This window comes from Pseudorca crassidens, chromosome X (genome assembly GCF_039906515.1).
Source record: "Pseudorca crassidens isolate mPseCra1 chromosome X, mPseCra1.hap1, whole genome shotgun sequence".
NCBI lineage: Eukaryota > Metazoa > Chordata > Mammalia > Artiodactyla > Delphinidae > Pseudorca > Pseudorca crassidens.
The window spans coordinates 25,963,718-25,991,005 of NC_090317.1; the positions used below are offsets into that span (position 1 = coordinate 25,963,718).

General features: G+C 40.8%; 2 protein-coding genes across 2 annotated transcripts in view; both read right to left on the reverse strand.

The window, feature by feature from the left end:
* The window catches only part of SH2D1A (SH2 domain containing 1A), a 106,527-nt gene that overhangs the window by 21,499 nt on the left and 57,740 nt on the right, over positions 1–27,288 (reverse strand). Inside the window, exon 2 of the mRNA XM_067723979.1 lies at positions 19,580–19,726. Coding sequence (XP_067580080.1) covers positions 19,580–19,641 — 62 coding nt within the window. The 5' untranslated portion in view covers positions 19,642–19,726. The remainder of the gene's footprint in view (positions 1–19,579; positions 19,727–27,288) is intronic.
* On the reverse strand, positions 9,203–11,167 carry TEX13D (TEX13 family member D). Its single transcript, XM_067723980.1, is given in 3 exon segments — positions 9,203–9,631; positions 9,633–10,373; positions 10,376–11,167. Coding segments are annotated over 3 exon segments (1,602 nt in total). The 5' UTR covers positions 11,132–11,167; the 3' UTR covers positions 9,203–9,526.

The window sequence follows — 27,288 nt, forward strand, 5'->3', positions numbered from 1 at the left end:
CCGTCCCTCGTTGTCATCTCACAAGCAGCCTGACAGCTGAGCCAGCCCACTACTGCAGTGTTGATGAAAAATACTATCTTCACCCTAGTGCTACACCAGTACTAAACCTGACTTTAGCAAATTCAAAACCTCACGCTGAGCTTGAAGTATAGGGAAAGAAGAATTGTAATGGCTTTCTTCTCTCTCACCATACCCACAAGAGAGGAAAGGGCAAAAAATACAAGAGGGGAGCAATAGAGATAGCAGAGGCACCAATAGAGAAAGACTTAGGAAGAATGGGCCCCGTGATACAAATATAGCTCCCTTAGAAGCAGAATTATCTGATTGTTTATTGTCTGTCTCCCCCACTAGAACATAGGGTCCATGATGGCTAGATTTTGTGTACCTTGGTCACCATTGTATCCTCAGTGTCTGGAACATATCAGATACTAAATGTATTTGCTGAGTGAGTGAATGAATGAGTGAAATTAGTGCTCCCAAGAAAATAAGAGGAAAAAATACACACATGCACACACACAAATTTGGTTCTATGTGCCTCTGGCCCACTTTTGAAATAGCAAGATGAATTGGAAGCACTGGTCCAGCAATTATGAGAGTCTGATTATACTCCATATTTTGCCACTAAATCACTTCCTCTCTCTGAGCCTCATTTTCTCCATCTGTCAAATGGAGTTGAACCAGATGACCCCTAAGGCTACTTCCAACTTTAACATTCTGTGCTTTAAACGAAAGCCAAGCATACTTTAGAGAGAACCAGAGGGGGGAATGGACTGAACTCATTTGTGTGCAAGAAGCAAGAGCTGTTTCCTCAGGTCTTACCCAATAGAGGAAAGATTTTTGTTCTTGTTGTTTTTAAATAACCTAACAAATAAAAACCATGAGGTAGAGGAAGAGAGCTTCACAGCTTAAAGCAAACTACAACCTTTTAGAATATAAATGCCATTTAAATCAAATATAAAAGCATTGACAAACTGTCAGCCAAGGTCAAAAGTATCTTCTTATCTAAACTTGTCACCTCCTGAGGTCTCTGAGAGGTGACAGCATTTTGTTTGTGGATGCCCTGTCTGAGGTGCTAATTGCCTTCATTTCAAATGCCCTAGGCTACTCTCAAACCCAGATAGATTAAAAGGATGATGGCAAGGGTGGTTAGTTTTATAGAGTGGATCTGACATTTCAAAATCTTTTTCTCTAACCTTTCAAAACTAACTTTGTTCTTCAACTAGCTCATCTATAGGTGTGAATTCTCCTGTGACAGTGTTATGATATTGTCACCTGTGGTGAGTTTACACATTCTCTCTTACTAAAATTGACTTCCTTTACAAAAATGAGAAAAGAAAAAAATTACATCTTTTAAAAAAAAGAGCACCTCCTTTTGATATGTTGGTTTACCTATGAGGTTAATTTTCCTAATGCCCTTTTGTAAGTGAAGATTCAGAAACAGTGTTGTGTTTATTTAAGCCTTCTAAAAATATGTTTATTCTTTCAACCAACATTTATGAGCATCTACTGTATGATGGACACTGTGGTAAGTACTTAGGTTAGAAAGAAGAAAAGCATATACCTGATCTCAAGTAGCTCATAGTGTAGTGAAGACAGACAAGCAAACAAACAATTACAATTAACTCAATAAGAGCTGCGATAGAGGGAAGGATGGGGCTCTAGAGGCACAGTAATGGGACATTTAACTCAACTTACATTCTAAACCTGCACAACCTGCTCGAGACAGCAATGTCTTTATCTTTCTGTCTGTTATGTACAGTTCCTTTCACTTGTCCTAAGTTTACCTCCTTCATGACTCAGAAGGTACTCCCTAATTCTAGCTGAAACTCTGCCTGCTTCTGAGGTTTTATTCTTGGAAAAATAGCTTATATATGTTAACTGAATACTACATTCCAGGCTTTCCTGCTAAGCACTTTGCATATATTATCTCATTTATTTATATCAACAACCTTATGAAGCAAATACTATTATTATCCCCATTTTACCAATGGGGAAGCCAAAACTCAGAGATCCTGGGTAGCCTGCTCAAGGTTTCACAACTGGTCAGTGTGAGGCCTGGGATTTGAACACAGGCAGCTGACTTCAGAGCCTGTGCATCTCACCATATCCTCTTCTGTCTCCCAATATTAACTCTGAGGTCACTGCACCAGACTGGTCAGGCTTCAGTTTCCTATCTAGCAACTGTAATTTTGACTTCTAGAATATTCTTCTCACACTTCTCAAGTGTCAAATGTTCCCATGCTCCGACTTGTAGCATGTCTATGTCTATCTATATATGCCTTATGAGATCAGATACACTGCTCTATCCTGGGCCTCATTGGTCAGTATGCCTTGGAAGGCTCTTCCAGAGTCAAGGTCTATTCGTCCAGGCTTTAAGATCTGGGATCTGGAGCATCAGCTTATCCATGCAAAGTAATAGATCCCTGAGTAGTTTGTTTGTTTGATTTTTAAGTGGTCTGGACATCTTCTATCCTGGGAAGACCTGGATATACTGGTAAAGTCTTATTGCCCAATTCTTTTTCTACACCAAATGAAGGCCACTCCTAGCCAGTTTTTACTTATCTTTCCTTGTGAAGATAAAATGAAATGACATATGTGATGTGCCTGGAAACTAAGAGACACTCAAAGTTTCTTTTCCTCCTAGTCTGTGAACTCCTAGAAGACAGGGATGATGTCGTATTCCTCTTTACATACCCAGATCCTAACACATATTCTGCACCTACTTAGCTCCCTTGCTTTCCCCTTCCTCTTTCCCTTCGTAGAGAACCCTTTGCAAATTTGTCGCAAGGAGTATATCATTTCTGACATTGACTTCTTTCACATCCACTGTTTATCAATGACAATCCTGTGGTCTGCCTCATATGGGTTTATAGAAACAACAGTTCATAACTCACATCTCAGCACCTGACAGACAAATAAATCATCATGTAGCCCTTTAGGTCTCTTCAAACCCATTGCCTTTGGATCGTGTCTGAATCTTCTTCCTACCTCCCTTCATCCTGGCTGTGGGCACTCAAGGTATGATATCAGGACAAGAAAATATCACCTCTTTGTAAGGGAGGCTCCAGCGTTCCTCGTAAAAATCTATTCTTTTTCTTGGAAGCTCAAAAAGAAAGTTCTACCACTGATGCTTAAACTAAAAGATTAAAGTCCAAAAGACTATTTTATCCATACTTTTTTTTTCCCTGAACATTTTTTAGGAAATCTCTGATGCTTTGAAACATGGATGACCAGTTTGATCTATACACCACAAACACCAAAATTTGGCAAAAGAATGGAATGAAATGGACTTTATAAATGTTTCCCTAAGCAGCTTTGTAAATACAAATGAAATATTATATCCCAGGAACTTCCCTGGTGGTCCAATGATAAAGAATCCGCCTTCCTATACAGAGGATGCAGGTTCGATCCCTGGTCAGGGAACTAAGATCCCACATGTCGTGGGGCAACTAAGCCCGTGCGCCACAACTACTGAGCTTGCACGCCTCAACTAGAGCCCATGTGCTGCAAACTACAGAGCCCACGCGCCCTGGAGCCCGCGTGCCACAACTAGAGAAGAGAAAACCCGCACACCACAACTATAGGGAAGCCCACGCACTACAACGGAAGAGCCCGTGTGCCGCAACGAAAGATCCCACATGACTCAACGAAGATCCTGTGTGCCGCAACTAACAAGACCCGACGCAGCCAAAAATAAACAAAATAAATAAATAATAAATAAATCTTAAAAAAAAATTATATCCCAGCAAGGAAACTAGCTAATGGATTTCTGAATGAATTTTGTAGTTACAGATGCAACATTGGCATTATTTTTCTTTTCCTTCTCAATAATAAATATGTCATGAAAAAATGTTAGAAACATTGATCAACAGGGAGTTCAACAGTATGAGTCTTTTACAAAGCAGGTCATATATGTTCTGAAGTTTCAAAACTGTCTAGACAATATCAGGCATTTTAGTGGCAAAAGCATGAAATTTTCAACATTTGCTCAGTCTTTTCTTTCCTGGAACCAATATGGCTCATTGAAATGATCAAAGTAAATACATATCAAACAAAAAAGTAAATGAGGTTAAATATCCTAAAATTTTTACTTACAGACAAAACCCTCAGAGGGCTCTTTGTCATCATTTTATAAACATTGGAGTATGGTTTACTGCTGCCTGCCAGAAAAGTAATCACAACTTTCTGCCTTGTGTGCAATTATTTTTGTAATGTAGTGCAGAATGAAGAATAAAACATAAAATAGTAGATATAAACATAAAAACAAAAAGCTGCAGAATGTCACAAGTGAAGCTGTAATATTGCATATTATTTTGAAGTAAAACAAACTCAACTTTTCTAGCAACTGCTTCATCAAATGAGGGCACAATCTGAAACCATCTGGCTATCATGGAAGTTTTGCAAACTAAAATGATCCATACTGAACTTGGACTTCTCTAAAATCCTTTAGCACTTACTGGTATTTAACATGTATTAAAACTACTAACTTTCTATACACCTTGTTCCTAACTTGTGTTCCCAAGGTTCATAGAAGTTTAAGAAGGCAGTAATGATGGATTCTGAGGTACTGTCAGTATTACAAACAGCCTAGTAAAATGGTCCATTTGCCTGCGATTAGGCTGCATGTAATAATAATAATATTAATTGAATCCTCACAAAAATCCTAAACTTAAATGGAAAGTGACTGCTCTTAGTTGGAATTATATCAACCTTGTGCAAGGAAACTTTATACAAGCTTTCCTAATTTTTTTAAAAAATTTATTTATTTTTGGCTGCGTTGGGTCTTCGTTGCTTCACGTGGGCTTTCTCCAGTTGCAGCGAGCAGGGGCTACTCTTCGTTGCGCTACACGGGCTTCTCATTGCAGTGGTTTCTCTTGTTGCGGAGCACGGGCTCTAGGCACGCGAGCTTCAGTAGTTGTGGCACACAGGCTCAGTAGTTGTGGCTGGTGAGCTGTAGAGCACAGGCTCAGTAGTTGTGGCACACGGGCTTAGTTGCTCCGCGGCATGTGGGATCTTCCCGGACCAGGGCTCGAACCCGTGTCCCCTGCATTGGCAGGCAGATTCTTAACCACTGTGCCACCAGGGAATTCCCAGCTTTCTTAATTTTAACTGAGAAAATAATCATTTATTAAATAGTGCTGTTTGATGCACAGAATCCTTCGAAAACCAGCATCTACAGGCCAGAAAATATGTTGGAAAAATTGAAGAAAAAAGACTGATAAATGGTGTCTGGTGTATATTTGTCTTATTTCTTCTAACAGGACAGGACATCGCTGAGGGCAATAATGATCACCTTCACAGAGTCTAACACGCTGCCTAGTGCATAGGAAGTCTTCTTTCCATGGATGCTGTTTGCTTGATCTGTAAAGTACCATGATTTTAAAAACATCGATTCCATACACTACCAAACGTAAGGTAGATAGCTAGTGTGAAGCAGCCGCATAGCACAGGGAGATCAGCTCGGTGCTTTGTGACCGCCTGGAGGGGTGGGATAGGGAGGGTGGGAGGGAGGGAGACGCAAGAGGGAAGAGATATGGGAACATGTGTATATGTATGGCTGATTCGCTTTGTTATGGAGCAGAAACTAACACACCATTGTAAAGCAATTATACTCCAGTAAAGATGTAAAAAAAAAATAAAACATCGATTCCATTACCATTTGCAACATGAGTCTGGAGCTTTTGAAGTCTCCTTTCCCCCTACTTCCTCACTGAAAAGTACGTATGCATATCTATTGGACTGTTACTGCTGGCACCTTACGCACTTAAAAACTGAGTAATTCAGACAGACTTTAGATAAGCAATCAAGATGGGCTCTATCTTAATAGTACTGAACTCGGCTCAAAGATCTTTTCATAAGGCCAGTCTGCTGAATCAGATACAAGCCACTCCCACTGCCTAAATTACCATTCCCCCCCCCCTTTTTACTTTTTGCAGTCCTGAGATAAGTGGTCCTACTTACTGGCAGCCTAGATGATCACGTATCCCAAAGCCTGAGAGATTCTAAAAGAGCAGCTCCTGACCACCAGACTGTCACTATGCCTCAAAGTCTCTCCATTATAGTCATTTCATTGAGCTTAGACATTGATAATCCATGTTAACATACAAATACATTACTTAGTAAGGGTAAAAGGTTAAGGCAGTGTGATATAATGGAAAGAGCACAGACATTAGAATCAGTAAAATTTTATTTTGAAGCCAGGCTTCACCAATTCCCAAATTTTTGAGTTACCACATCTATAAAATGGGGGTAATAATATTCACTTTGAAGAACTATTAATACAGGTACCTATTATACCTTACAGTCACCAAAATGGTAATGTGCTTAGAGTGCCTAGCACACAGTAAGCACTCAATGGTATTAATGATTTTACGACCATTGATAATCCCTTATACTCATTCCCACAGCATCCAGAGCAGAACCCTGAGGGCAGGGAAAGGGAACAACCACTCACTGGGGCTCAGAGAAGTTCAATAACTTGTTTAAGTTCACATAGCTAGTGAACAGCAGAGCAAGTATCTGAACTCAGGTCTCTCTAATTCCAAAGCCCAGGTTCTTGCCTAAGAAACCTCCTGCCTTTTCTTGTGTGTACCCATTCCAGAAGAAAGTAGTGATTTGACAGCCTCAGTTATTCAGGTTGCTTTGGAAAAAGTCAGCCCTGAAAGACTGTAATCATATTAAACTATATAAAAGCTATGCACAGGGTGAGTGCTTTCATGTAGACCTAAAGGCATGCCAATGAATAGCAGAGTCCATTTGAAACCATAAATTAAAGCAAATGTAGTGAGATCTAAAATGATCTGCTGGTACACCAAAATGGATTATGCTGGAAAATTCCCAAGTCTCATCTTCCCAGAATTCTACAGAGCTATCAGCATACACAAGTGTATCACAAAGCCATTCTCCAACCCAGAAAGCCTAGCTTTGGGTCGATGTCCCTGATGGTCCCCTTCCTCCCCAGCGCCCTCCCGAGTTACCCAGGCCTCCTGGTAATCAGGACTCCGAGGGAAGAGAGAATGCTGGTGGGTCAGGTTCACGTCTGTTCTCTGCCCCTTCCCTGCCTCTACACCAAGCAGGTAGCCAGACTCTACCCCCCTTTGCCTCAGGGAACATTTGTCTTGTTAGCTGACTGTCTAAACCTGGCTGTTCTCCAGAATCCTGAGCACCTTGATGGGATTATGCATAGGAGGGAGGGGGCAGTGTCTTGCAGGGCAGAAATGCAGGGGGGAAATTTCTGCTCAAGGGACCTCTGGGATACAGGGCCTCAGGGAAATGGCTTCTCGGTGCCTGTAGGGAGGCTGGACACCAGGCATTAGGGCTCCCAGCCTAGGCAGAAGCCCCCTCCTCACCTCACCTCTCGTGCCCCACGGGCCCAGGAGTAGCAGAGATGCCCACCTTCAAGGAACCGTGGGGACTTGGACAGTGAGGGGAGCAGGGACAATCACAATGGATTGACGACCCTGTAGAACACCCTCTGCCCTCCCATTCTTGAGTAACTCACAGAAAGAGGAGGGGCCCTTCAATAGTGAATGAGATTGGATTTTCTGTCACCTCAGTGGGATGGAGGGAAGATGCAGATTCAAACTGCCGCTTCTGAGCAAACCTGCCCCGAGGTACACACTACACAGAAGACACAGCAAGTAAGTGCACACTCTTTATTACTAGTTAGAATCAGGAAACCTCTGACAAAGGTTGAGCTTGGTGAGCTGGAATCTCCTGGCGGAACTCGAGGACACGTTTTGCTCAGACTGGAGGCTGATCTGACTTCCCAGCCCCGGGGCTCCACTTGCCTCTGAGAAGCTGGCAGAGAACACACCAAGTGGAAGAGAAGGGCCCACGAGCATTCTCAAGCGTGCTCGTCCCAGTCCAGTTCTAGTTTTAATCCATTTAGTCCTCCCAAGAGAAGCGCCATCCAAAGCACGATGTCTGTCCTTGGAATCCATTTTGTTCTTCATCCACTGAACAGAAAGGGACTTGGGATGGTGGCTGCCCGAAGCTGAGGGCTCAAACACTCCCCCAAGCACTGTCCTTCTTTAAGATAGTCGCCCAGTGGTCTTTCAGGCAACCAGGAAACTAGCTGTCCCTCTCAAGGGAGGAAATGAGGAGAGTATCAGAAAAGTCCTGCCTGCAATTTTGTTAGGCCACTTTTCCACTCTTTGCCACTACTCACTTGTCTCACATGGGACCAGTGAGATGAGCAGTTCGGCAATCAAGTCCTTCCATTAAAGTCTCTTTGTTGCCCCCGGAACTGCAGAAATATCTCGATGTTATTTCATTTGGGCTTACCCAAAGGTCACACTACATGCAAGGCAAAGAAGTCACTCCTGATATAACTTGTATCCCAAATTAGGCTCTCTCCTGTTATCTAACCAAACTCACCAAATCAGGTTATAATGTGTGCACCAGATAATAACATGTAAGTCTAGCTCCTAACACATATCAGACAATAACTGTTTAATGAATTAAATGAAATGCATCACGTTTGCTATCATCTATACAATTTAACACTGCAACCACCACATCTTATGAATTAATTCTTTGTCCCAACAGAGAAATTACATCCTAACAAAATTATTTTGCCCCCCTTTTCCCCCAAGTGCCAAAGCATCTCTTCTTCCCTGACTTTTCGCTCTTCTCGGCTCCAGTCAGTAGGGGTCTCACTGAGTGTGGGTCAGTCAGAAACGAAGAGTTTTTTCTTTAGGCTCTTGGAAGATCTTCTAATGGGATAGGTTCAGATTCTTCAGCAACAAGCAAATTCCGTGGGGCTCAGAGACATAAAAACAGACCCTCACCTATAAAACTTAGAAAACGAGAACAAGAAGCAAACATGAACACCGCGGTAGTTTACAAAGGAACGATAGCATTTTCAAGGAAAATCAGTGCTCCTAAAATTCCTTATAGCTTATAACCAAAAATGCATGGCTGCTCCCAGCCAAAGACATGGCATTTTCTGGAAAACAAGGTTAATAAGAAAACAGAAAAGAGTGAAAAAGGAAAAAACAGTCTTTTTTTAAAAAATTTTTTTAACATCTTTATTGGGGTATAATTGCTTTACAATGGTGTGTTAGTTTCTGCTTTATAACAAAGTGAATCAGTTATACATATACATATGTTCCCATATCTCTTCCCTCTTGCGTCTCCCTCAAAAAAACAGTCTTGACTTCAGCTTCTGCAGGGTGTCAACCAATCAGCTTCAGCCACCCAGAATTCAGCACCTGCAAACATAAATGCATTAGGAGAAATTCCTTAAAGAGTGAGTGTGATACTCAAAAGCAATCCGTCTTTGCTCAAGTAAATGAAAAAACAAAAGAAAGCATATAAATACATATGTATCTATGTGTGTACTCAATGATAAAAAGTTGTTATTTGGGGTAATGGGACAATGAATTATTTTATTTAATTTTCTATATCATAATTTTAGTTACAAATTTTCTGTGAAGTAAATGAGTTACTTTTTAATCAGGAGGGGGTCTTAGAAAACTGGTTTTTCTTTGGAGTGTTTCTATTATTACTTACCTTCCTGAAATCAGTGGGTTTGTCCTGGGTCGGGGCCTCCACTCTCAACCGCCATGCAGACTTTCTTGCATTCATAGCAAGCCTTGTGCCATGGAAAATTCATTGCTTTACACCACAGGGCACTCCCAATTCACTGAACTGCAGCCTGAGGCAGACTTCTCCTGGTGGTGTGATTCTGAGGCTTTTTTCCCTTCTGGCCGCTTGGTCTTCTGCCCCTGAGGTTGTTGTTTCTTTGGGTTTTCTCTCCCACTAGGGCTCCAGCTGTCCCCCTGGGCGGTTGCCTGAGGCCTCTCTGGACCTCCTTCCTGGCCATGTCTCCTGTTGAACAGCGGTGGGAGCATCCCCTGGGGCCCTTGTGGACCTCCTTCCCGGCTCTGGCTTCTGCTGACCCCCAGGGGGTCAGTCCCCTGGGGCCTCTCTGGATCGTCTTGCCTGTGACTTCTGCTGTTCCTCAGGGGGATGGTCCTCGGGGACCTCTCTAGGTCTCCCTCCTGGCTCTGGCTTCTGTTGTCCCCCCGGGGAACATTCCCCTGGGATCTTTTGGGAACTTCTTCCTGGCTGTAGCTCCCATTGGCCCCCTGGGGGCTCTCTGGACCTGCTTCTTGGTTGAGACTCCAGCTATCCCTCAAGTGGACCATCCCCTGGGGTCTCTCTAGGCCTTCTTCCTGGTTAAGACTTCTGATATCCCCTAAGGGGACTGTACCCTGCAGGATCTCAGGACCTTCCCCCTGGCTGTAGCTCCTCTGGTTCCACAGTGGGGCCATCTCCCCCTGAAAGACCACTGCAGCCCACGGGCCAGGTGGAGAGATGCCCAGAGGAGGCACCTGAAATGGGACGACTCCAGCTTCTGTTTCCATATGGCTACTGCTGGTGGTACAGGTGGCAAGAATGGGAATCCCATCGGGAAGGGTGCATGGAATGGAAATGGGTATGGTATCGGCACTGGCAGAGGGGGTTGCACGGCCTGGGCCCAAGGACTCGGGGGTCCCGGCACATAAAGGACATCTGTCGGGGCTGGCATCTGGCTCTTGAAATACAGCCTGTCATGCTCCCCCATGGCTACCACATCTCTCTGCTGCTCTACGCTCATGGGCCACTCTGCAGCCCCAAGTTGTTCGGCTCGAGGCCCAGGCAGCAACTCTTGGGCCAGTGGGGTGACCTGTGCCGACCTCTCGACCAGGAGCAGCCGCCCACAAAGCACATCGCGCTGTTTCAGCGCCTGCTGCAAGGCGGCCCGCGTGAGGCGCAGCTACGTGACCACTCCTCGCGCTCCTCGCGCAGGCGCCGCAGCTCAGAGGGCCCAGGAAGCCGCCTCGCGTTCCCCTACCTGCTCCTGCAGCCACTGAACCCGGAACGCCTGCTGCTCCCGCTGCCTCGCGCCCACACGCACGCTCAAGGCCAGCGCGCTCCAGGCACAGGCCCTCTTGATGGCGCACGGCACCTGCGGGTCAGCGACGACGACGCGCAGCCGATCCTCTACCTCATTCCAGGACCGCGAGCAGAAGGCCACGTAGAAATCGGGGCCTCCCCCGTTCATGAGGACTTCATTGTTGATGAATCTGATCACCTCGTTGTGGCGGAACCCGCTGGCATGGTCCCCAAGGCCCACGGCCATGGCCGCTGCGGCCTAGTCAACCAACCGCCTCACGGGAGATGCCGCTGCCGCCGCCGCCGCCGCCGCCGCCGCCGGTAAAGCCCCTCACCTCCCGGCTCAGTCCTCCTTCAGTTCTAGCCCAGTCCTGGCCTCCTCCTCGGCCTCTTTCCTCTGTCACGGTCCGGCTTTCCTCACAGAAAGTAAGGCAGATCCCCTCGCTGCGCCAACCCCCAAAAGGCAGACGCAGGCGCCACGGGTCACACGTGAGCTCCGAGTCGCTCCGCAAGGCCTGCTGGGACCAACCTCGCTGCCAGAGCCCCTCCTACCGGGTGAGCAGGCCGGAAGCTGCACTGAGTGCCGCAGTGAACCCAGACGTGGCAGAGGCCGGAAACTGCACTGGGTGCAGCAGTGAATCCAGACGTGGCAGAGGCCAGAAGCTGCACTGGGTGCCGCAGTGAACGTCTAGAAGGCTTTAGTGTTTCTAAGAATTTCAGAAGGACAATATCCAGCATGGTGGAATGAATTTCTAGCTGGGTGGAGCTGCACAGGTGGGTGCAGTTCTACTTTTGTCTCAGCTTCATCTTAGTTCTTAGATACACTTCAGACCTTTAATACAGTCAGTCCCACTGTCGGCACGCTTCCCTCAGCATCCTGCACAGGTAAACTTAGAATCCCTGTCATCAAGAAAATCCGGGGACTGAGCCATGAATTTTTCCTGAACTCTCCCTGTAATTTCACTCTCATGTTTACCTGATCAACTTTGTTCTCAGACGATGTCTCTCTTATTTTAAACTAAATGCTTCTCTCTTGATCTGTGTTTTCCATACAGGAGATGCTAAAGGAGTTCTGCAGGCAGCCCTAAATGGTAACTGGAATCCACGCAAAGAAATAAAGCACACGCTAAAGGTAACTACATAGGTAAATACAAAAGACAGTATTACTGTATTTTGTGACTCCTCTTTTTTAATATAGGACTTAAAACATGACTGCATAAAACAATACAAATCTGTCTTCATGGGCACACAATGTATAAAGGTGTCATTTATGGCAGTAACAACATAAAGGGGGTGGAGCTATACAGGAGCAAAGGTTTTGTATACTGTTGAAATTGTTTGTATTAATCCAAAATATACTGTTATAATTTAACATGTTAGTTGTAATCCCCAGAGCAACCACTAAGAAAATAACTAAAAAATATACAGAAAAGAAAATGAGCAGGAAATCAAAAAGGTAAACTACAAAAAAAAAAAAAAGAAATCAATGAAACCCAAAACAAGGCAGTAATGGAGGAATGGGGGGAGATATAAGACATGTTAGAAAACAAATAGCAAAATGTCAGAAGTCTTTCCTTATCAGTAATTATAGTAAATGCAAATAGATTAAACTCCAATTAACAGGCAGAGATTGGCAAAATGGATACTTTTTAAAAAACATGATCTAAATGTATATTGTCTACAAGAGATTTATTTTGGATTCAAAGACTTGAATTGGTTGCAAGTAAAAAGATAGAAAAGGCTATTCTGTACAAACAGTAATTAATTAAGAGCTAGAGCAGCTCTCCAAATATCAAAGTATACTTTAAGACAAAAATTAGGATTAAAAAAGAGGATATTATATAATGTTAAACAAAGGGTCAATCCACTTAGGAAACAAACTTTTAGTTACCAAAGGGGAAAGACAGTGAAAGGGAGGGATAAATTAGGAGTATGGGATTAACAGGTACACACTATCACATATAAAATAAACACGGATTTACTGTATAGCACAGGGAACTATAATCAATATCTTGTAATAACCTATAATGGAAAAGAATCTGAAAAAAGTATATATATATAACTGAATTGCTTTGCTGTATACCTGAAACTAACACAATAGTGTAAATCAACTACACTTCAATAAAATAAAATAAAAAATTTAAAGGGTCAATCCATCAAGAAGGTTATGTCAATTATAAATATATGTGCACCTTATATATGCACCTAACAACAGAGTCCCAAAATACATGCCAAAAGTAGACAGAATTGAGAGGAGATAGAGGCAGTTCTACAGTAAGAGTTGGAGACTTCAGTACTCCATTTTCAATAATTTATAGAAAGACTTGATAGAAGATCAAGAAGGAAATACAAGACTTGAAAAATACTATAAACCAAATAGACTTAACAAACATCTGTGGAACAGTCAAGCCAAAAACAGCACACTACATATTCTTAAGTGCACATAAAAGATTCTCCAGGATAAACCTTTTGTTAGGCCACAAAACAAGTTTCAATAAATTTATGAAGATTGAAATCATACTAAGTATGTCCTCTGACCACAATGGAATGAAATCAGAAATTAATAACAAGGAAATTTGCAAAATATACAAATATGTGAAAATTAAATAACTCTACTAAATAACCATTGGGTCAAAGAAAAAAATAACAAGGGAAATTAGAAAATATGTTGAGACTAATAAAAACAAAAACACAACATACCCAAACTAATGGGACTCTGAAAGCAGTGTTCAGAGGGAAATTTATAGCTACAAATGCCTATGTTTGAAAAAAGAAACATATCAAATTAATAACCTAACTAGCCCACCTTAAGGAATTAGAAAAAGGAGAGAAAACTAAACCCAAAGCAAGCAGAAAAAAGGAAATAAAAATTAGAATGGAGATAAACAAAATAGAGAAGAGAAAAAACAATAGAAAAAAAAGGAAACAATAAATGGTTCTTCAGAAGGATCAACAAAATTGACAAACAAACAGACTGTTCAAGAAAAGAAAGATTCAAATTACTAAAATCTGGAATGAATGTGGGACATTTACTATCAACCTTACAGAAATAAAAAGAATTATAAGAAAATACTATGAACAATTATATGCCAACGAATTAGATACCTAGATGAATGGACATATTCCTAGAAACACAAAAACTACCAAAACAGATTCAAGAAGAAATAGAAAATCTGAACAGACCTATAAGAAGTACAGAGATTGAGTAAGTAACCAAAAACCTGCCAACACAGAAAAGCCCAGGACCAAACAGCTTCCCTGGTGAATTCTACCAAATATTTAAAGAGGAATTAACAGAAATCTTTCTCAGGCTCTTCTAAACATATAAGCGGAGGGAACACTTTCTAGCTCATTAATGAGACTAGTATTATGTTGTTACCAAAACCAGACAAAGACATCACAAGAATAGAAAACTATAGACCAATATCCTTTATAAATATAGGTGTAAAACTTCTCAACCAAATACTAGCAAATGGAATCCAGCAGCACATTAAAAGAATTATAAAACATGACTAAATGGGATTTATCTCAGGAAAACAAGGATGGCTCAATAAATATTGGTGTAAAACACCGTATTACTAGAATGAAGGAAAAAACCCACATGATCATCTAATAGATACCAAAAAAACTTTTGAAAAAATGCAACACACTTTCATGAGAAAAAAAAAGAACTCAAAAAACAAAATAGAAAGGAATGTCCTCAACCTGATAAAGGGCATTTATGAAAAACCCACAGCTAACATTATACTCCACGGTGAAAGACTCAAAGCTTCCCCGCTAAGATCAGGAACAGATAAGAATGCCAGTTGTACCCCTGCTATTCAACATTGTCCTAGAATGTCTAGCCAGAGAAATTAGGCGAGAAAAAGAAAAGCTATCCAGATCGGAAAGGAATAAGTAAAACTGTTTCTCTTTATAAAGGACATGATCCTATATAGAGAAATTCCCAAAGAATCCACAAGAAAGTTACTAAAACTAATAAACAAATTCAGCACAGTGGCAGGGTACGGGATCAACATGCCAAAATCTGTGGTATCTTTGTACACTAGCAATGAGCGATTTCATTTCCAGAAAATGAAGAAAATGATTTCACTTTCAATACTATCAAAAGAATAAAATACTTAGGAATAAATTTAACCAAAGAGGTACAAGGCTTATACACTGAAAACCACAAAACATTGCTGAATGTGAAGGAAACGTTAAGTAAATGGAAAGACATCTCATGTTCATGAATTGGAAGATGTCAAAGTGATCTACAGATTCAATGCAGTGCCCCAACAGACTCTTTTCTTTTCTTGCAAAAATGTAAAAGCTGATCCTAAAATTAACATGGAATTTCAAGGGACCCTAATAGCTAAAACAATTTTTAAAAAGAAAAATAGGGACTTTCCTGGCAGCCCAGTGTTTAAGAATCCATGCTTCCACTGCAGGGGGCCCAGGTTGGATCCCGGGTCAGGGAACTAAGATCTCGCATGCCGCGCAGTGCAGCAAAAAAAAAAAGAATAATGTTGTAGGATTCATGCTTTCATGCTTCCTGATTTCAAAACTTACAAGGTTAGAGTATCAAAACAGAGTGATACTGGCATAAAGATAGACATGCAGATCAATGGGATAGAGTTGAGAGTCCAGAAATAAATCTGTCATCTCTGGTCAACTGATTTTTGACAAGGACACCAAGACCAGCCAATGGGAAAGGAATCGTCTCTTCAACAAATGGTTTGGAGATAACTGGATATCCACAGGTAAAAGAATGAAGGTAGACTACTACCTCAGCTCATATACAAAAATTAACTCAATTTTTTGGTTTTGTCTGTTGTTGCTACTTGTTATTGTCATTTTAGTTACTTTTCTAAATTATTTTTGTAAAATTTCCATTTATCATATGTGGCCACTGAAGTCTGTGTTCCATTAGTTTAGTGGTCAACTAGTGTATTGACAGAGTATCTACAAACACCTAAAGCCCAATAATATTTTTTAAAAGAATTTTTAAAACTCTCCCCACTCCCTGAAGATTGTCTGTGTTGGGACACGCCTTCAGTGCTTAGCCAGGCCATTTACAATACTGCCCTCACCTTTACTTCCTGCTTGTGCAGAGCCTGAAGGTTAGCCAGAGGTGAAAGTTTAGGATCTTTTCTGAGGATTAGGCCTTTTCTGAACTTGTGTCCAGTCTTGGGCATATGCATGGCCTTCTCAATTCCCTGACTTAAGCAGGAGCTTTTAAAAACTCTCACTCCCCTGTAGATTTCCTTTCCCAAATTCTTTCTTACCAGGCTTTTTGATCTGTCTCTTGCTTGTCCTGACTGCTATCCCTTGCCCTAAGCTGCTCTGGCCAATACTTTTGCCTTCAAGTGCTTTTGGCAAATGCCATTTGGGAAGCCACCCCAGACCTGGGAATGCTCTGAACCGGATGAAACAAAGGCAAGCCCTTGTGTACCAGTCCTTCCAGGAGCCACTAGACAGATTGAAATAAACAACCACAATTCTTTGAGAATAAGGTCTGTAATTGCTCCCTCAGGTACTTGGCAACCTGCACCAGGGGTACAGGCTGCTGTCTTCATGGCTGCCTCCCATCTGGTATGTGGGGAAGGGTTGGTAGACAATTTAAAACACCAGAGAACTCTGTTGCTGCAATGCAGCAGCTTCTTTCTTCATTAAGCTTTCCCCTGGTTGTTATAAGTTTTCAACTAGACTCCAGAGTTCTGTAAAAGTTGATTCTGACAGGTTTTGCCAGCTCATTAGTTGCTTTAATGGAGGGATGGAGCCCTGGGGTTCCCTACTCTGTCATCTTTGGTATAAAGAAAGCTATCATAGCCCCAAACCATTAATAATCCAAGTAAGATTAATTTCATCTCCTTGTCATCTCTCATTCATCCTTCCAGCTCAGCTATCACCTCCTCCAGGAAGACCACTCTACAAGCCATACTGTAATTAGTTTTTTATTCTTCTTTTTCACCAACTAGACCTAGTCGCTCCAGGGCAGAGACTGTATCCTTTCATTTCTGGATCGCTAGCACCTAACATAGTTCTACTTACATGATAGCGCTTATAAATGCCAAAGGGAAGGAACACCAGAATAATGGAAGATGGGGGGAAAGAAAGAGGGAGAAACAGACAATTCCATGACTTCTATAATCCTGTTTAAAATTCAAACTGAAACCTATAAAGGGATGTCCTTGTCATGGTTTCAATTTTTTAAAAAAGTAATTTTGGGAATTCCCTGGTGGTCCAGCGGTTAGGACTCTGTGACGCGACCACCGCCCCCCCAAAAATAGTAATTTTGTTAAAGACATACACATCCCTAAAGAAAAAAATACACCATAGCCAAACTGATGCATGTATCTTGTGGGGAAGTGCTTTCATACAATGTTAAACTTTATAACAACGTCAAACTATTTTTAAATTAATGCAACAACACTTCATAAATGCCAAGGTATTTTAAAATTATTAAATTTAAGATACATTTGACCTTTAAGACCTTTATGGAATCAATTTCCACTGTATTGAAACAGGAAAGTGATAGATAATGGCCTGTAAAGTGAGATTTTAAAAGTAACCTGACTGAGTTATCATTCTTGATGAAACAATGATAACATCACAAATACCACCACACTTTACTTTGCAGGTGTGCAAGTTTGCAAAGTGCGAATATATGTTTACAAGAGAATAGAACAATTCAATTGCATAAATTAATCAATCTGAGAAACCACATTAAAAACATAGCTAATTTTTACATGATTTTCAGTAAGTTCATATACTTTCAATTTTAGTGTAACCTCTGTCACAAAGCCTTCATAACAACTTTAAATGATAATCATTGATGATAAAGGAAGGAAAATAACATTTTAAAGTTCATCATATTAGTATGTATCTACGCTTGTGAAGATTTAATCTCCCAGGAATCAGAGGTGGTAAACAGAATAGAGAAAAAGCATATACAGTAAATATAAGCTATATATGCTGAGTACTGAGGAACAGTTTTATACGGCTTTAGGAAAATTTACACCTTTTATTACATAGGCTTTCTTTTCTTGTACTTTGCACCCACAGTGACCTCTGCGATATAGCTGCCCAGAAGATGCCAAAAGAAAAGAGAGGAGGCACCTGGGCAGTTAATCTCAGAAATACTAGAGCCACGTTCCCTGAATTCTTTTCCCCATGTGAGCACAATACATGGGCAGGAAACCATAGTAGATAATCAACCCAAGTGTGAGCATAGCTGAACACAATATATCACATTGTAAGTAAATATAGCTTACAATTAATTTCATCTGACCCATATTGACAACTTGCATAGTTATTATTGTCTATATGGTAAAATTAGCCACGAAGAGTAAGCAGATTCTGTAAATTCATTTTACACAGACAAACTGGATTTTTGTATTTCCTTTCTCCATGTTAGTTTTCAAGTATCGGTAAGTAACATCACTATTGAACATTTTCCCTGAAATCACTCACAATTTTATGTCTTCCTACCCCCATTCCCACCACAAACACACTCATATACACAACCTCTTACATCTGCTCACATTCCAAGGTGCCCTGGAGAACTCAAGGAGGCAGGAACTCTGGGGCATTAAGCTCCAGCTGACTAACTGACTGGCAAGTCACGCTTGGATCACCACACTTGGAGGAGAGGGCAAAGACAGATGAGCCATCAACCAAGTGCCGCGGTGTGAAACAAAGAAGGATGGACTCTCAATCCCCAAGGATCTGAGAGTCTTAAGGTTGGTACAGAAGGTAGGGGGCTGAAGCAGAAGGGGAGGAACCAAGTAAGTGGCAGATCTGTGAGCAGCTAGTTATCTCAGGACAAGCATAGGCTGACTGGTACAGAAAAACTGGGGATGCAGCCTTTGGGAAAAATCACTGGACTAGAATTGGAGAAAACTGACAGGCCCTTTTTGCCCTAGCAGTTCTTAGAAATAGCTTACCAATAGCACCATCTCCAAAATACATTTATATTATTAATATAAATTCATTTATACTAGAGTGTAAAATGACTACTGCTCTGGTTTTGATCTGAAGGCAAGGAGGAGACTTTTGAGGGCACTGGATACCTAAAGGTCAATAGGCTATAGCTGATGACTGAATAACAGGAAGAGGTGAAGTCAACTTCTGTTTTTCTCTGGTGAGGGTAGCACTGACAAGCCTAACCCCACACCACCTCACAGCCTTTTTTTTTTTTTAAATGCCACTTAAGGTATCCCTGTGATTTTTCCATAACCTTTTTGACCCTTGCTCAGTGGATTCCATTTAGCTATTAGAAAGGAATGGGCAACAGGCAGTGCTGATAGGACTTTATCCAGAGTTCCCGAACCTGAGAAGGACATAAAGCCATTGGTAGAAGAAATCAGTTATCCTTCCAGACTTGCCTCAAGGCTGAGAAGAGAGGATGGTGACTTCTTCACCAGCTCTGCCAGGGTCTGAGTTCCACACTCCACTACTGTCCTGCTCTTCACAAGTCAGTGGCTAGGAAGACAGCAGACCACTCTAGAGGCACCACCTCTTTCTATGGAAATTTGAGATTAAAACCTTGTACCAGATAGGGGCACTCATTACCCACCACCCCAAGAAACACAGACTTATACAAACGCTTCAGGGGAGACAGACACTGTACCCAACAGAGCAGCACAATGAGAGGGCAACATTCCTGCCTTGCTCTCTCTGCTCAAGGGCACGCTCGGCACTGTACACTCACCAGAGGTGTTCCTGCTCTGAAGTGCCACCCAGCATCTCTCTCCGGAATGCACTTTTTCCCATCTGCTCTGACCAAAGCTGAGTGAATGCTTTGGACACTTTCTTGCTGGTAATAACAGCTGTGATTTAGGGAATGCTCACGTGGTGACTATGCAAAAAAAAAAAAACAACAACTATATATTACCTCATTGAATCCTCATAACAACTTTATGAATTACAGGTACAATTATTATCCCTTTTTACAGATAGGAAACTGGGGCTCATAAAGATTAAGTAATTTGCCCAAGATCACACAGCTAGGAAGTGGTGGATCTAACACTTTGGTGAAGATGGCATACTTGTTTTCAATCTTTTTCTTTCAAGAACTTTAATGTTAGTGATACAACTAAAGTTCTCCTCCATCACATTTTCTCCCTCTCTCCCTTCCTCCTTCTTTCTCTGAAAGTAACCCAAGGTTGGTGTATATCTTCCTGGGTATGCTTTTATAAATATGTATTTACCCATAAATAATATATAGTATTACCTCTGTGGTAAATGATATTAACTGTTTTCAAACTTGCATTTTTCACTTTACGTGATGTTTTCTAAATCCTCACATGTTGATAACTATAAATCAGTTCATTCATTTTTAACTGCTGTTTAATAGTTCACTCTATGAATGTGCATTTTCCAGTTTTTTCACCATTAGCAACAGCTGTGATCAACAACACTGTACAAGTCTACTGGTGTATATATGTGAGTATATGCCTAGAAGTGGAATTTTCCCCATACAGGCACCTCCAATTTTATTATACATTGCTGAATTGTTCTCCAGAATGGTCTTAACAGTTTATATATAGTTCAGTCTGATTACAAATACAGAATTTCTGCATTTCAGAACTTACTAAACAGAGTCATCTTAAACATAATAGCAGAGCTGAGACAACTGATGCCTAAGAGAAACAGTGTAAGATAGTGGTTCCCAAGCCATTGGTTCCCATCCCAATGTCCAGTAGAATTATCCAGTGGACTTATAGAATGCATATCTCCAGGCCTGGCCCCAGACAAAATGCTCCCAGGTGATCCTGATGCAGTTGATCTGTTAATTAGAGTTTGTAGACCACTGGTCTCAGCTACATTCTGACCATACACTCACTATTCAAGATTTTTTTCACCTTTAACCATATGTTAATTTAGACTATTAGAAAGCAACACATATGGCTGCATTAGCTGCTCCCCTTTACACATTACCACAGAATATGTGTTTGGCTTTTACTAAGGGCTGTCATAGAAGAACCATGTAAGAATTGGGAGGGAAGAGGGTTGAAATTAGGTAATTCTGCTTCATTCTGCTGTATTCTGTATTAAGATTGCTAATTAAGAAAAGACAGTCTTGTTTTCACTGCCCCAAATTCATCAACAGCAGCCAGACAAGGAAAGGAGAAGAACCTTATGCTGTAAATTTTCAAAAGAGATAACCAGGGGAAAAGAGTATCTGGTGCTTCCAAACCCACCTCCATTCCCATAATTAGTACTGAGGAAAGAAGGAGTGTTCACAAAAACCTGACAACTTTTCATGAATTTTCTTCAATTTATAGAGACACGGCATGCAAGGATGAGTAGGAGTAAAATTGCCTAATTTTTCCTGAGTCAGTTTTGATAAGTAATATTTTTCTAGGAATTTTCCAATTTCATCTAATGTTTTCCATATAGTCTTTTATAATACACTCTTATCATCTACTTGATGTCTGTGGCATATGTAGTGATGTCTCATTTTTTGTTTTCGTATTTTCTTGATCAGTCTTGCTACAGATTTGTTAACTTTATTGTTCTTTTTGTAAGAACTTTTGGTGTTGCTGGTCTACTCTGTTGTATTATTATTTTATATTCTGTTTCATTAATTTCTGTTCTTACTGACAATGCTGAACATTATCTGAGCTTTGTGTTCCCACCCTTTAGTACTCCTGCTAACTTGCAAAGGACCACCCTGCCCTCACATATCCCTAAAGAAGACATACCTTCTCCACTCTTCCTCAACACCTCAAGTAAGATCCATCTTCCTCACTCCTCGTGAATCTCATAAGACTTACCTACAATTCCCTTATTTACCTGCTTCTATAAAACCCCAGACCCCTTCCTTTTAAGACATTCTTAAGGAATATTCACCTGATTGCAATAGCTTGTATAAAATTATCTCCTTAAATGTCCAGTGATTTTGTCTTTCACATCATCTTTATTGTTTTCTTCCTTCTGCAATCTTTGGACTAATTTTTTTTAACTTTATGAGCGTAGCTTTTTAAATTTCAAGCTTCTTCTTTTTAATATATACACTTAAGGCTGTAACTTTCCCTCCAAGTACTACTTTAACTGCATCCCACAGATTTTGATATGTAATATATTCATTGTTGTGAAGTTCAAAATATCTCTTAATTTCCAATGTCTTATTTGATCCAAGTCTTATTTCAAAATCTATTTCTTAATTTCCCAAATGTGAGGGTTTTCTGGATATATTTTTGTAATTCATATCTAATTCAATTATGTCAAAGTTGGAAAGTATATTCTCTGTGATTTTAATTATTTGAAATATTAGGCATATCATTACAGCCCAGTTCATGATCATATTTGATAAGTGTTCCACATGTCCTTGAAAAAAATTATATTCTGCAGTTTTTGGTATAGTATTCAGTATCCTTTCATTAGCTCAAATTTGTTCATTGTACAATTTGAGCAACAAAGTAAATAATAATATTGGATTATAACTCAGAATAAAATAAATATCCATGAGTCTCTACACATATAAATAAATAATTGAATAAACATATAAATGGGGGAGAAGAAACAAATCTCCCATGCAAAAGAATTTGAAATAAACTATGTAGATACCCTACCCTAAAGGAGGGGGAGCATAACACCCCATTCCTTGAGTACAGGCTGGACTTAATGGCTCAATTCCAAAGAATAGACTATGAAAAAGGGAAAATAGTAACTTCACAGTGGAAAAACCTGGCAGACACCACCTTAACCAAGTGATCAGAGTTAACATCATTGGTGATGAGTCATATTGAAATCACATATCCCCCTCATAAGATGCAAGAGATGGGTACTTCACTTCTATGGTGTTCTTTCCAAAAACCCATAACCCCAGAGAAATCATGAAATTTCAATCATGAGAAAATATCACATCAAACAAACCCAAATTGATGGACATTCTACAAAATACTTGATCATTCAAATTTAGCCAAGGTCATGAAAGACAAAGACTGACAAATTGTGACATACTGGAGGAGACTAAGGACACATGACAACTAAATGCAATGTGGTATCCTGGATTGGATACTGGAAAAGAAAAAGGACATTAGTGGAAAAATAGGTGAAATCTGAATAAAGTCTGCACATTAATTAACAATATATCTACCAATGTTAATTTCTCAATTTTTACAAATGTTCTATTGTTACTTAAGATGTTCATATGCATAGAAGCTTGGTGAAGAGGATATGGGAACTCTCTATACTATCTTTGCAACTTTTCTATATATTTAAAGTTATTCCAAAATTAAAAGTTTATTAAAAACATTTATTTATTGTATTGTCCAAATTTTATACACACACACACACACACACACACACAGGGAGAGGGAGAGAGAGAGAATTTTTTTTTCTGCCTGTACTGTCAACTATTGAGAGAAGTATGTTGAACTCTACCACTGTGATTGTGGATTTGTTTAATTCTCCTTGTAGTATTCTCAATGTTTGCCTTTATGTTTTGAGGCTATGTTATTAGGAACATAAATGTTTTACATTTTTATATCTCTTGGTGAATTGAACCATTTATTTGTATGAAGATTCCCTTTTCATCTCTAGTAATGATTTTTACCTTAAATTTTGTATTGTCTGTTATAATATTGAGCTTCCATGCTCTTTACCATTTTCCCTTCATTTTTGACATGATAATTCCTTACTGTGTTGTCAGTTTTCAGTGTTGTGGAGAAGCTGTCATTCATAATGTCAAGACAATTCAATGGGGAAAGAATGGTCTTTTCAACAAATGATGCTGGAAAAGCTAAACACGTGCCAAAGAATAAATTTGGACCCCTACCTCACACCATATACCAAACTGAACTTAAAATGGATCAAAGACCTAAATGTAATAGTTAAAGCTATAAAACTCATTTAGGATCCAATGGGGTGGGTAAAGATTTCACAGAACACAAAAAACTTTCATCATAAAAGAAAATATTGATAATTTGGACTTTGTTTAAATTAAGAACTTCTGTCCATCAAAAGAGACCATTAAGAAAAGGAAAAGACAAGCCACTTGTAATACATATATACCAGCGGTCCCCAACCTTTTTGGCACCAGGGACTGGTTTTGTGGAAGACAATTTTTCCACGAAAAATTGGTGGGGGTTGGTGAGGATGGTTCAGGCAGTAATGTGAGCGATTGGGGGGATGGTTCAGGTGGTAACGCGAGCTATGGTTCAGGCAGTAATGTGAGCGATGGGGAGCAGCAGATGAAGCTTCAGTCGCTTGCCTGCTGTTCACCTCCTGCTGTGTGGCCCAGTTGATATATACAATAACAGACTCATGGCAGACTAAAGAAAGAACTTCTACAAATCAACAAGAAAAAGACAGACAACCCAATTTTTTAAATGGCACGTCACAAAAATACTGAATAAGCACTTCACAAAAAAGATAGCCAAATGACTGTTAAACACGTGAAAATATGTTCAGCATCATTAGTCATCAAGGAAATGCAAATCAAAACAATGATATACCACTAAATACCTATTAGAATGGCTGAAATTTAAAAGTCTGACAGTACCAAGTGTTCACAAGCATGTGGAGCAACCAAAGCTCTCATACATTGCTTATGGGTGTGTAAATTAATGCAATCACTTCAGAAAACTATTCGGCAATATTTTCTAAAGCTTAATACTAGCCTACTCCCAGATCCAGTAATTCTATTCCTAGGTACATAGCCAAGATAGTTGATACCCAAGATAGTTGAGTGCATATGCCCTTCAAAAGACATGCACAAGAATATAATAGCAGCTTTTTTATAATGGCCACAAACTAGAAACAAGTCAAATGTTCATCAGTAATAGAATGAATAAATAAATTGTGGCATATTCATACAATGGAATATGAGCAGCAGCAATAGAAAAGGACCGTCTACTGCCACACACAAAAACATGGTTGGATTTCAAATACATAATGTTAAACAAAAGAAGCCAGAAACAAGAATACTTTCAGTATGATTCCATTTATCTGAAGTTTAAGAACAGGCAAAATTAACGAATTGTAATGTGATGAAAAAAAATGGCCACAAGCTTTTTTGCAGCTCCTGCCATCAGGAAGTAGAGTTTATTTCTCCACTCCTGGAATCTGGGATGGCCTTGTGTCTTACTTTGACTGAAAGAATGCAGTGGGGGTGATACTGTACAACTTCTGGGCAATTTGCTGTGCCTTCTTGCTGCCCTGAGATCTCCATGTGAAGCAGCCCAGTCTAACCTCTTTGAGGATTAAATACCCATGTGGAGAGTGGGGCCCAGCTGACAACCAGTACCAAACCACCAGATACATGTATGACACCATCTTGGACCATCCAGCTCCAGTCAAGCTGTCAAATGACTGCAACCAAATGAGTCACCACAGGTGAGACCAGCAGAAGAATTTTCAGTTGAGTCCAGCGTAAATTCCTGACCACAGAATTATGAGCAAATAAAATGGTTGTTTTGTTGTATTGATCCACCAAGTTTTGGAGTGGTTTGTGATAGACAACCGATACATTGATATAAGACAGAATACCGGTTACCTCTTGGGGGTGGATATTGACTGAGAAGGAGCATGTGATAGCATGGTAGATTTATTTCGTATCTTGATTTGAGTGGTGGTTATGCAGGTGTATATTTACACACTACACAGGCGTATATTTATATAAAGTTCATCAAGCTGTACACTTAAAATTTGGGCATGTTTTATATGTTAAAACCAATAATTTGTTTTAAAGGCAAGGTCCAGTTTGGTTTGGATCTCCCTGAGTTTGGTAGGCAGGATAATGCCCCAAAGATGTCCTAATCCTTGGAACCTGTGAATATGATAGGTTACCTAGAAAGACGGAATTAATGTTGTGGATGAAATTATATTTGCTAATCAGCAGATAGGGAGATTATCCTGGATTATCCAGGTGGGTCCAATGTCCTTAAAAGGGGAAGCAGGGGTTTCCCTGGTGGCGCAGTGGTTGACAGTCTGCCTGCTGATGTAGGGGACGTGGGTTCGTGCCCCGGTCCGGGAGGATCCCACATGCCGTGGAGCGGCTGGGCCCCTGGGCCGTGGCCGCTGAGCCTGCGCGTCCGGAGCCTGCGCGTCAGGAGCCTGTGCGTCCGGAGCCTGTGCTCCGCAACGGGAGAGGCCGCAGCGGTGGGAGGCCCGTGTACCGCAAAAAAAGAAAAAAGAAAAAAAAAAAAGGGGGGGGGGGGAAGCAGGATGCCGAAGAGTAGAGTCAGAGGGAGATGTGACTACAGAAGAATGATCAGAAAAATGCAACATAATCTGGCTTTGAAGATGGAGGAAGGGGACCATGAGCTAAGGAATGCAGGTGGCCTCTAGAAACTAGGAAAGACAAGGAAATGCATTCTCTCCTAGAGTCTTCAGTGGGAACTAGCCCTGCCAGTACCTTGATTTTAACCCAGTGAAACCTATTTCAAACTTCTGAATTATAGAACTGGAAGATCCTAACTTCTTGTTGTTTTAAGTCACTAATGTTTGTAGTAATTTGTTACAGCAGCAATAGAAAATGAAGGAACTGACCTCAGTGGATCTAGTTATAGCTCTTAGTGGCCAGCAATCTCATTTTACACCTAACTCCTTCCTCCCTAGTAAGGCAGCTCTAGAGGAGCCAGGGCAAGAACAGTTCTCTTGTGCACAGCCTCAGAAAACCAAGACCATGGGCTGGCTTCATGAGTGTACAACCTGTGCAGTTGCACAGGGCCTTATGCCTAGAAGGGCCTCGCCCTTGGTTTAATGCTTTGCTGTTACTGTCTTGAAATTCTTAATAATTTTTGAACAAGCGGTCCTGCATTTTCATTTTGCACTGGGCGCCACAAATTATATTGTCAGTTCTGCTGCCACTCCCTGCACTCCTCTTTACTCAGTGCCAGCGACAGCCCACCAGACCAGCCTCTCTTTAAACTGTTGGTAAATTTATTTCATGGGTCCTATTATCCTTCCCTGGCATTAGGCCTTAAAAATGGCCACTCTCTCTACCTTGATAGATCCTCCTAACTCCAAATCTCAGGACAGAGAGGCTGGACATATAATTCTCTTCCCTCCCTGGACTTCTCATCGTGACTGGCCCACCCTTGCCCCAGACATATGTACATCTGTCTGGTGAACATCTGCATAACTGAGATGGCCTCTCAAAGATCTGCTCCAGGGTGCCCTTCTGACTGCTTGTACGGAAAGTAACTGGCAGCTTCTTTCTCTGAAGAGGAGAAAATATAATTACAGTCAGCCCTCGGTATCCTCAGGGGTTTGGTTCTAGATACTAAAATCTGTGAATACTCGAGTCCCTTGCATAACGGCCATAGTATTTGCGCATAATCTACACACATCCTCTCATAGACTTCAAATCATCTCTAGATTACTTGTAGTACCTAATACATTGTCAGTGCTATGTAAATAGTTGTAAATACAATGTAAATAGTTGCTGGCATGGCAAATTCAAGTTTT